Genomic DNA, 12474 nt, shown 5'->3' with positions numbered 1-12474 from the left:
CTCCTTGTGGATAAGTTTCTTTTTATAAGAGAGAATCAGTGCTGTGGTATATGGCCATTTTAGCCATACAACATGTAAGGAAGGAAATGGTTCTTTATTTAAAACTGTAGTTAATTATTTACCATTTTTGTCTTTCTTCTAGGGTTAATCAGAAAAATAGTCATTATCAACTTAATTTTTAATCTATTTAAAATTTTATTTTATTTCTATATAATTTTTCTTTTCAGGGATTGAATTAAAATATTTAATATTCTCAAAACATAAAAATTAACTCATTTGTAGCCAGAGTGCATAAAATTTTACCATTTAGCAAACTTCACTGTTGTGCATGTTTTCCCCTTTGGTTCATACAATTCATGTGGCTTTTCTTTTCTTTTTTCTTTTTTTTTTTCTTTTCATTCATATTACCTCTTATTATATCCATCATTCCATTTTTCTTTCCTATTAGAGTGAAATTGGACACAGCCCTCCTCCTGCCTACACCCCCATGTCAGGAGTAAGTATTTCATGATCAACCTTCATCTTTTAGTATTTTTGGTCTTTGCTTATCATGTTTCTTCTCTCTTGTCCCCCCATAGTTTCCTCATTTTGCTTTTGCCAACAGTGAGTTAAGAATTTGCTATAGATTGTAGAGCTGGCTTTGTGGATATGTTTTATCTCTGTAGATAATCCAAAACTGAGAGGCCATGCATCAAAAGTAGCTTTCAATTTTTACCTGAAGGGTTTACCTGGACTCAGAAATTATGCTTCTAGTTGAGGAAGTTATCATTATTTCCATGATTATAGGTTGTGTGCTAAAAAGTCAGAATCTCTGTAATGATTCCCCTATTTGGGTACTTGGGGACTCAAAGTCATAGCAACCGCAGAAGAGAAGGCAGGAAGAAAATATCACCATCCAAATCTCTGTTCTTAATGTCAACTGTCTATAGTTAATAACGTTTTCATTTGTCATGAAATTTGAATTATATATCAAAAATAGGTGACTGTGGAAAATAACATGAGATAGTTTATAGAGATCATGTGCTAGGTGGTCAGTGACATTTAAATATGTATTTCCACATTCTTTCCCCAGGTTCACTTTTAAAGAAAAATTGGAATTTTAGGTGGTTGTAACTCAAACTTGTTAGCTATTCAGGGGAAACACTCAATTAAGAAACTCTGGGTTTTGTCTGAAAGACAAGTTTTACTATCCTTTTGGCTATTTCTTTTTTACAGCTGTTTCTAATAACTTCTGTCTAAATGTGTCTCTCTATTGACAGAACCAGTTTGTATACCGAGATGGGGGGTTTGCTGCCGAGCAAGGAGTGCCTGTGCCCTACAGAGCCACAACCAGCACGATCCCAGAAGCACCACTTGCTCAGGGGGCTACAGCCGAGATTTTTGATGACTCCTGTTGTAACGGCACCCTACGCAAGCCAGCAGCACCCCATGTCCAGGAGGATAGCAGCACCCAGAGGTACAGCGCTGACCCCACAGTGTTTGCCCCGGAACGGAGCCCACGAGGAGAGCTGGATGAAGAGGGTTACATGACCCCTATGCGAGATAAACCTAAACAAGGTACAAACAAAATGTGCAGAAATGATTGTCATTCTGCATTTCACTTCCATCAAAATGAGCAATATAATATAGAAGGGAAATTGCCAAACCACTGGACATCGTAACATTTGTGACCCAGAAAAGACCCGGGCTGTTGCTCTTTGTATTAAGACTCCATATGAGGGCCCATTATGCTTTTGAATATATAGTTATGTTTAATTTTATAAAATGCAATTAAGGGATCCCTAAGTACACATTATAAATAACTTATTAAAGAATATCTATGTAGAGGCATAGATAGGTCTTACGATACTGAAGAATTAGATGCTTTGGAAGAATTGGATTGCAGACCACTACTGTCACAAATGTAAGTTTTGAGAAGGTTTGGCAGATCACTCTAAAAGTACAATACTCTCTGGGAAGAGTTTCACTTCAACCATAGAGTTGTTTCTCCAAGGAGATAGATAAGTAGATTGGATTGATCAAAGGTAATATGAACCTTCTAGGTGAAAACACAAAACTTCTAAGTGAGTCTAAAGACTCACTCTAGAGCATCCCTTGATTTTATCCCTGAGTATAAGCTTCTATAGAAGATTATTGTACACCAGCCTACTTCTCAGAGAGCAGAGAATGTTAGTACAGACATTGTTACACTTTCAGTTAAGAGGTTTCAGAAAACTGGTAAGGAAAATCAAATTCTGCTTCCCTTAGAAGTTGTTGTTTTTTGGGGTGTTTTTCCACACATTTTTCTTAAAATGACCATTGCTTTGAAAACCATTCAAATTCCAACATGCTATGAAGTGAAAAGTACTCCCTACTCCTTTAGGGACAATAATGAAAATAGTACAGTAGAACAAGAAGGCTGCTCAGGGGATTTTCGATCTGAATTCTAGTTCAGTACTAGTTGTATCCTTCATACATCATTTAACCTAGGTTTTCTGTTTATAAAGCTGAAAAAAATATGGCTTCCACTTCCTTCCCTACAGGGTTGTTGTGAGTATGACTTAAGTTCCTGTCATTCCAATATATGATGGTGGGATAGTCATTACTATCTTTTAACTTGCCCATTATGGTAACTACTTAAGTATATTAAGCAGGCCTATATGCAGGGGCAAATCACCCTGACTTGATGAGATTATTTTTCTCTACTTGTCAAGCTAAGTATAGGGGATAGAAGAGAAAGTCTGTTTCAGAATGGTGGCATCTCAACGAACAGTTGTGCTCTTTCCCTGCCCCAACACCAAAATAGGAATAGCTAAAGTGTCATATCTGTGTCTAAATTAAAAGAGAGGGCAAGACGGTCTACTGTGTATGGGAATATAGGCCTATATATACTCTATACATAGAGGTGGAATTATATTTAAGAAGAGCAGCATTGATTAACACCTTTTTAAAAAATTCCAGGTCAATATTCTGTAGTAATTTATTAGATTGATTCATGCAAAACAGCCACTACTATGAATGGTTTCAACCTACAAAACAGTTACTTCATATGATCAAACTAACAGCTTGTTAGTTTGTGATTATGGTTAGCTAGTGGAAGTGAATGTTCTAATTACACTTTATTCTTAGGCATATGTATTGTCACGCAAGTCAATTTAGCAGCATGTTAGATATCAATCAGGTTTTATTAGTTGAGTCTTTTCTTTAGATATTTCCTTTCCTATGTGTAAAGCTTTCTGGGGAACATCTGTAATCAAATCCATTTTACCTATATGGACATTATAGCAAAACACACAGACTGAAAAATGTCGTTCCTTCGCTTCATCCTTTCATCTTGGCATGGACTTAAGCTATAGACATTTTGATTTTCCAGTACCCTTTTAGGAATTCTAATTTCTCCACATTTCAAAGCTCTTTAACCTGGATAGATTGTCCTATTTTTCAACAACAACAAAAAATACTGACTTTTAGAAAACAGAAGCATTTAAACAAGTAGCCTCTCATGTAGGAGAAACAAATGCAATTAGGAGGAAAGAGGAACAATCTAGAAGACAGGAAGTCTGCTTCCCGACTCTTGAGTCATTAAGAGTTTTGGCCCACCTACTCTTTCTTACTCTTTTGTCATATGACAAAAGTAATCAATGAAGTAATCAATGAAATGGTTTTTGTGAAAACTCATGAAAACAAATCCATGGCTTAGTTGGTCTGGAAAAAGAAGATAACCATCCTGTACAACCTTGGTCTGATTAACACATTCCAGAAAGTAGATATTGACTAATATTTGTGTATTCCCCCAGAATACCTGAACCCTGTGGAGGAGAACCCTTTTGTTTCTCGGAGGAAAAACGGAGACCTTCAAGCTTTGGATAATCCCGAGTATCACAACGCTTCCAATGGTCCACCCAAGGCAGAGGATGAGTATGTGAATGAGCCACTGTACCTCAACACCTTTGCCAACGCATTGGGGAATGCCGAGTACCTGAAGAACAATGTACTGTCTGTGCCAGAGAAGGCCAAGAAAGCATTCGACAACCCTGACTACTGGAACCACAGCCTGCCACCTCGCAGCACCCTTCAACACCCAGACTACCTGCAGGAGTACAGCACAAAATATTTTTATAAACAAAATGGACGGATCCGGCCTATTGTGGCAGAGAATCCTGAATACCTCTCTGAGTTCTCGCTGAAGCCCGGCACTGTGCTGCCTCCTCCACCCTACAGACACCGAAATACTGTGGTGTAAGCTCAACAGTGGCTTTAAGATAGAGACACACCCGCTCCAATTTCCCTGCCGCCTCTCTTTCTCTTACGGTCTTCCTTCTATTCCCAAGGCCAGTAGTTTTGACACTTCCCGGTGGAAGATATAGAGATGCAATGATAGTCACGTGCTTATCTAACTTGAACATTAGAAGGAAGAACTGAAAGAGAAAGATAGGAGGAACCACACTGTTTCTTCATTTCTCTGCATGGGTTGGTCAGGAGATTGAAATAGCTAGAGAAGGACCAGCAAATAATAAGGCAATACTGCCTGCTGTCAAGCTAGTTCTCAATGTTTTTCTCTTTCTTCCTTTCTTTCTTTCTTTCTTTTTTCCTTTTCTTTTTTCTTTCTTTTTTTTTTTTTTTTTTTTAAAGCAGATGACTGAAAGACCCATGCTATCTGTTCCTACCTGTAGGAACTGATCTGTATATTTTCAGTACCCTTGGAAATCGTAATAAATTTTCCATTAGAACAAAAGGATAACCTTTTCTATAACATATGATAGTAACTGAGATAGAAAATCCAGGTTCTTTTCCCAACGGTTTCTATCCTGATAAGCAAGAACGGACAACTCAGCTTTCATAATTTCTTAACTTTCTCAAAGTTATAATAAGTAATTATGTTTGGAGGGATATTTTTGGTCTTTTTGTTTCATTTTGTTTTGCTTTGGTCTGTCCCTTTATATTACTTTTACCCCCTTATATTTTGACTTTAATTTCTGATTGGAAATATTTTTACCTCAGAGCTTCTTATGTATTGTTATAAATTGACAGAACTGTAAAAAAAATATTTTAATATGGTGCAGTCACCATTATTTTAAGTATATAGCCTTCAAATTTAGAAGGGGAGGCCAAGACACTAGTCAAGTGTAACATCAAATCTACCTGTCGTGTTTTACACTATTGAATATGTATCCCTACTTCCTTTACATTCTTCAACATTTTCTTCTCCATAAATGACAGTAACATAGGCAGTTGATAATGTAAAAAGTAAAAGGGAAACTAAGAGACAGTTCTGTGTGGTTCATGAAAACTACTGACACTTTCAGGGGTGGTCCAATGGGGAATCCATTGAACTGGAAGAGACACTGGATTGGGTATGTCTAACTGGCAGATACTCAGAAATGTAGTTTGCACTTAAGCTATAATTTTATTTGTTCTCTTTTTGAACTCCATTTTGGATTTTGAATGAAGCAATATGGAAGCAACCAGCAAAATAATTAATTTAAGTACATTTTTTTAAAAAGAGCTAAGATAAAGAAAGACTGTGGAAATGCCAAACCAAGCAAATTAGGACTTTGGAACAGTATCCAGAGATTATGGTGAGAGGGCCAGCACATTATCTACAAATGATATCACATTTGCTACACAAGGAAAGTTATCCAGTTTGTATACTCCACGTGAAGGAATGTAAGTAAAGATTGGCTTGATTCCATGGAATTTCTAGTATGAGACTCTATTTATATTAAGTAGAAGGTAACTCTTTGCACATAAATTGGTATAATAAAAAATACACAAATATTCACAGTTTATAGGTAGGTTCTTGGGTCAAAAGTTGTAAATAAACGTGAAAAAATTCTCATGTAATTATTTTAATATCCAACATACTAATCTTTTGATACTTTGTATAATAATACTTTCTTCAAATATATCATCCTAACTCTAGAACCATCTTTTTATGTATAATTTTTAAAGAATACCTACTAAGATGAGCAATGGGAACAAATGTTAGGAATGAGTCTCCTGGAACAAGAAAATCAGGTAGTCTCTCTTTTCTAAGAAAATCTTCTTGGACAGTCATATGAATTAATTTTTTTTTAATGTTAAAATTTTGGCATCAAATTCAAGTCTACTGACAAAAAAAAAATCAATGTGACTAAAAATCTTTGTTGGTAAAGCAGAGAGTTTACAGAGAGGGAAAAAAATGCAAAGAGATCTAGGTTTCTTCCTGTTTTGAAAAAATAAGTCAATCCATCCATTCAACTCCCTTATTTTTTCAACTGATATTTATTTAGAGTCTACTAAAAGCACTGTGTAAGTGGGAAATATCAACATAAATGCAATATTATCCCTAACTTAATGATTTGAAGTCAATTTATTTAGAATAATATTTGAATTTCCCCCATAAATTCAAGGAATAAGATTTTATGGACTACTTTGTGAGCAGTCATCATAAAATCCATTGTTTGTTAGAAGATCTCCTGTGAACTCATTTGGAACATAAATTAAACAACCTACAATTTACCAGAGTTGACAAATAAGATAGTTTCATCCAAACAGGAATTGGTGGAAGGATATTGCCTCACTGGCTAATTGACCTATCTGGATTCTACTTTGACCATTAAGTCAACAGTAGGTGTTGTTCTCTGGCCAGGAACATTGGAGGTGTCAGGACTGGTTTCTTACTAAGTTATGAGAAAAAAGGTAAGCTAAAGAGTGAAGTGGAGAAAGGGAGAGGTTTGTAAGACCCCCTCTAATGAGGTTCAACCATGAACTTTTCTGAGTTGAAGACACAGAATGACTTAGGGGCTACAGCCCAACAGCTTCAAATCTCCCACCCATTCAGAAGAGTCTCCAGAGAAAGGGGACATCACATAATTTCTTGTAAGAATTTGGATATAAGCCTCCCTTTCTAAATAAATCTGTACCAATTTACCACTGACAGCACCCTTGTTGGATACTAGAACTTTTTTTTTTCCTTCTGATTTACAATACTCATGGTTTCTTCTGGGATGTGGAAAACAGAATCACTTATTTTGAGAAGGAAAGAAAAATAATTTTCTTACTGTTAAGGTAATAGAATGTATTCAGTGAATGTAGTTTCCTTCATTCTAAGAACACAAAACCCTTATACATCAGGTAATCTACCACTAACAACTAGAGATAGATGCAAGTGTAATCCAAAAAGACCCAAAATGCTTCACAAAAACCACTTTATTGTTCCTTTTGAATGATTTCTATAGTACATTTTTTTTTATTTTAGTTGTTTTTGTCCCCCTGGAAAAATATATTTCGATGTGTATGAAAGGAAGAAAAGAATTGTTTTACCTGTTCCAAAAATTAACTTACTCAACGCAGCAAAGTGAAATTTTAAAATGCCATTTGAAGCCTGCAAAGTGCATCAGGATATCAAATCCCAGAGGCCAGTTGTAGCAATTCGAACATGCAGAACCAATTAAGTAAATTTGAGGAACAGCAGTAAAGTTACACAGACTATATTTTTTAAGTCACCAAATAGCCGATCTTGGGGAATCCCATCTACAGATAAGGAAACACGGTATAACTAAATGGATGTTTGAAGAGCTGTTCTTTGGTTCTTACATGAGAAAAGATGTTCTCTAAATCAGAGTAGACCCAGAACCACAAAGCATCCTGCACCATAAAGAGGTGCTTGGACTACTGAGTAACATTTGGTTTTCCAAATTTTTGTGTCATAGGTTAGGGTGAGAGTTCTTTCTCAAGTAATATTCTTGAAATTGAATTAAAAACAGTGCAAACTCATATTTTATTAAAATATTCAAACTAAAAATATGAGCTTCTCTTTTAGTAGATCAGAAAGAATGGTTATTTGTATATTGAGAAACAGAAAAGAAGAGAAGTGCTCTAAATGTTATGAGGTATGTGTTAATACCTTCTAAAAGTGGGACATGACATGAAGATCGTGCATATTCCCAAAGCCGAGGACAAATCAGTAGAAGGTCTGTGAGGTTCTGCTGCTAGATGAAGTCCAAAGGGCTATCAAATGCTTTTTGAAGTGTCAAAGTGAAAAGAAAAATAAAATTGTTTCAGCCCGACAGGGAAGGATGTAAATACATGTTTTCTAGAGCTAACTAATCTTTATTTCAAAACCTGAATTATTCATCCATCTATAAATGTTGATTATTTAACTAGTATGTAGTTCATAAGGTAATAGAAAAGATGATCATGAAAGCATGTATATAGCTGGGCAAAACCATGATAATGCTGTAAGATGTAGATTTAGTTAGTTATCAGATATTAAATGATTTTAATATTATTAAATAAATCAAACTAGAAAATTAACCACAAACTACTATGTAACAAAATAAAATGCAGGTTATGAACATGTAGGATGGATTTTGCATAGTAAAAAATAAGTTTGCCATTTAAAATTGTTATTTGTTAGGTTTAGCGGAAAGTAGGCCTATAAAGAGCTGGTTCCACTTGTGAAAATTTGTTTTAAAGCATTGCAATTAAATTTTTTCTCATTCTCTTATTCTTTTGCCATTTCTAATTGCATTAACTACGAAGAGGACATTTTTTAAAATTTGTTTTGCAAACACCACGTTGCAGAGTTTAACAGGCAAATATGTTATATGATTTTAAGTAAGAGGTCTTCAAAATGAAGTAAAGGAAATGTAAATGTTCTATTACCTTATGCAGAGAAAAAGACTGAGTGGTGCCCTTTATTTAGTAAACAAACAAAATGCATTTAATTTGTGAAATATCCCTTTTTTCCCAGTGTTACCTTCCCATTTCCAAAAACAAAAAGAAGCAATTAGTTAACAACATTCTGATAAATAGTACTAAACCAAGCATTTCAAACTGCTGTTATTTCCATTAATTTGGACTCTAGTTATTAAACTGGTGGTTTTTAATATTGCAAATGAGGAGTCTAGGTGTATAAACTTCTAGTCATTAGAATGCCTGATATACTAACTTCTGTATATGCCAAAGGCAAGAAAATTCTGCTGTGCCTCTTTATGTGTATATGGACTTTGAAGGGCAGCCTTGAACCCATGTAGACACATGAAGGCAGGCTCATGTCTCCTGATTGCCCTTTGCTTAAGAATGAATGACATTATACAGATGTAGATTAGATGTGATTTTAAAATAAAAGTCCTCAGTGGAGACCCTGATTTTACTAATATTACAATGGGGCCAGCTTTTATACTTCTGGGTAGAATGAATACAACTTTTCTAATCCCAGAGATGCCTTTGCAAGAATAGTTCTCTCCATACTTAAAAGCATGAAGCTGATGTGGGCACCACGTTGGGTCAGGAACTCTTGAGTTTGTATGGACAAATGGCTTTTAACATTGTGGACTGCTTCATTCTTTTCATTAAAAGGCAAGTTTCTAAAAAATAGTAGAAATCTCAGACACTGTTCAGGTGCAACTGTTTTTGTAGAGGTACAAAAATGTAGGCTATGTCACTTTTGCAGACTCCTGCCTCACCTTTTTCCTGCCAGGTGATATTTCAGGCAGAAGAAAACGCTTCTCTTTCAGTTATGAGCTGAAAACACTCTAAGACCCAGCTTCCTGGGGGTAGACTCGTGCTTCTCTTGGAAATTACCCCTTGACAATCAGGTTTGTGAGTAAGTGATTATCTTGCTAGGAGTTACAGAAAATTAATTTCTCTCGAGATTTAAAGAAAAATACCACCCTTGCTTCTTTCCCCATTGACACAATCACCTCTCTTCTCGTTACTGTCTACCACCCTCTTCAAAGTGGCCCTCTTGAGGCTGTACCTCTCTGAAGCCATAGTGGATCTCTGAGATCCCATACATTGCTTTGTGGAAACACTGACTTAGCCTCTGTCCTCAAATGCCTGACTTTTCTATAAATGATTCTAACAATGTGGACATTGTTAAAATACTTCTCAAAGAAATTACAGCACCGAGTATTCTTTATGATATAAAAATTATGTTTTTCCATAAAGATCAATTCTCTTACAATATCCTTCTCTGCAGGAATTTGAGTCGAGTCAGCCCTGTGATGAATCTTGAAACTCACATATGTGCACGTACCCTTGGTAGGACTTAGATTTAATCTTTTCATTAGAAACTTAGATATAACCAGAAGTTAGTTTTGCCAACAAATTAACTTATTTACTTTATATATTTATTTTATTCCTGATTGCAAATATTTCACAGCTGCTGTATTTTTTTTTCATAAATGAAGAGTCTTATTATCAGAAAGGTAAAGGCTATTCAGCTTTGAGACCCACCTGTAATTCTTTATTGGACCATTCATCTATCTAACAAATACATAATGAGGGCAGTTTCACTGCAACAAAAATCTATGTTATCTAGAAAGTTGCCACCTTTTCTCTATTTTTGATTTTTAAGGACATTTTTATTTCAATGCTCTAACAAATTTTACCCATATCGTCTGAAGTGGTTTTACTTGTACAAATATACAAATATAAGGAAACCAAGTTTCATACCTGTAGACAATAGTCTGACTTGTCCAAACCACTTTGCCTTTACTGCTATTTTTATCCCTAATGTCTAGATGTTTCCCCCCAGCCTGCAGCTCTTTGGAAATAAATCAAACATACCTCCTACATATTGACATAACCTGGTTCTTGAGTATCATTTCCAGATTCTTCAGTTAATGGGGTTGTACATTGTCCCTAATGTGAGAGTCATTTTCCTGTATATTTCTGGATCTCTCAGGGGCTGGGAGGGGGGGGAGTGAGGGGACTACACCATAGCACTCCAAGAACCCTTTTGGGCTTACTCCAGTAATCAAGTATGGAAGTTATTTTCTAAGTGTAGATATGTAAGCTGTTCTTTTAAAGTAAGGTACTTTGAAAAATGTAGCATAAATTGGTACTGCTGTTAAATGGGTCGATTATAAAACTGAGCAGCTGTGTGAGGGCAGCTAACTTTGAATGCACACCTCACTGGCTGGTGTGTCTACATCTCCCGTTGTGACCACCAGGGACTTGCATTGCTGCATGTCGGAACTGCATCATTACATGACTAGTTCATCTCTTTTTTAGGCACCATTATAGCAAGATCAAATGAAAATGTGAACTGTCTGTCAGACAGTTCGTAGCACAAAAAAACAAAGTCATGTTAAATTGTCTCTCAAATACTCATCTCATACGCGCATACAAGTAGTTGACTAAGATCAGTTCAGGTGATAAAGGGAGACATTTTACCGAAAAGGCAGAGGCTTAAGGTGTTATATACATTTGTATTCATTTCCTTATGTTCTTAACTTGTAAAAAGAAAACAAGCCCTCTCTCTTGTGAAGTATCTTCAAAGGACAGGGGTGCAAAAATACCTAGCTGGTAAGCCATCAATGTTTCATTTAAATCCCAGTGTTCAAAGTTAGCTGCCTTTTTGAAATAAACAAACAAAAAAAAATACTACTGTATGTTTGAAAATGTGAATAGTATTTTTATAGCTTGTTAAAGACATGGCTAGTTGCATTTGTAAATAAGGATAATGTTGCTTTGATTTTCTTTTGTGGACATCTTTATTTGGGACATAATGTCTTTAGGATTGATTTGTATATAAGTAATTGGCTTGTGATTGTTTCCTTTTGGTTGGAAGTTATCATTTTGACATTACTTGTGATTCTGTGTTCAGCACTATTGTGACGTGTTCAACCTCTGCACTCGCTTACACAATAGGATATGCCAATTGTGTGTGGTGTAATGTTATTTTGATTTTTTTCTATTTTATCTATGAAGGATTATGCACTTAACACATACTAACTTTTTTAATGTTAGGTATATTTTTAGTATAATTTCCCTTATTCTTCTCTGCCAACCCTTCACCCCATTCTACTTTCCTTCCCCCAAATTCTGTTGTTATTTGAGAATGAGGGACAAACAGTATTTTAAATTTCTGTAATTAGGCTTTTCAGTTAGTTCTCAAGGATCCTCTCTTGGCTCTTGGGAAAGAATTGTACCTGTATAAGGCAATTATAGAATGCGACCTGCTTTGCCTCATTCCGTACTGATCATCCCAGCTGAACAATTTGAAAACTGTTCTGCCTTTTTGTTACATGAATCTGTCAGAAATATATTTTTAATTTAATATAAATGAAATTCAATAAAATATGAAACAAATGTTCTCTTCTGTGTCAGAAATTTGTCATACGAAAAACCAGTTAGGAAAGAGGAAGATTTGTTCTAGATTTAATAATTTGAAGATGTGAACATGAGCTTATTTTTGTCTGCATTTATGAATGCCATTAATTATTCCTTGGAGCTCTTTGGTTGTTTGGAATGTGATACCTTCCATATGTTTTTGCCATCTAACACATATGCCTATTGATGTGTACAGACTTCCTCCTCCGTGCAGACTGCTTTATTAACAGTTTTGTTTCTTTGAGAATTTTATATATATGTGTGTGTGTGTGTGTGTGTGTGTGTATAAAATATTTGGTAGGTGATACCCAAGAGAAGTAATATTTTCTTACAATTTTTTTTCTTTCTGCCCTCTTGGCAATTTACACAAATGGTTCTGGCAAATCTTTT

General features: G+C 35.4%; 1 protein-coding gene across 4 annotated transcripts in view; it reads left to right on the top strand.

Annotated features, from left to right (window-relative positions):
• The window catches only part of ERBB4 (erb-b2 receptor tyrosine kinase 4), a 1164558-nt gene extending 1152495 nt beyond the window's left edge, over positions 1-12063 (top strand). For 2 of the 4 annotated variants that reach the window (XM_044241523.1, XM_044241524.1), the window contains exons 26-28: positions 449-496; positions 1260-1557; positions 3777-12063. In XM_044241523.1, coding sequence (XP_044097458.1) covers positions 449-496; positions 1260-1557; positions 3777-4222 — 792 coding nt within the window. In that variant the 3' untranslated portion in view covers positions 4223-12063. The remainder of the gene's footprint in view (positions 1-448; positions 497-1259; positions 1558-3776) is intronic. The other 2 variants (XM_044241525.1, XM_044241526.1) reach the window with 1 other exon arrangement.
• Positions 12064-12474: the final 411 nt, after the last annotated feature.

The sequence above is a fragment of the Neovison vison genome, chromosome 3 (assembly GCF_020171115.1).
Source record: "Neovison vison isolate M4711 chromosome 3, ASM_NN_V1, whole genome shotgun sequence".
Lineage (NCBI taxonomy): Eukaryota > Metazoa > Chordata > Mammalia > Carnivora > Mustelidae > Neogale > Neogale vison.
This window is presented reverse-complemented; position numbering and strand designations above follow the sequence as displayed.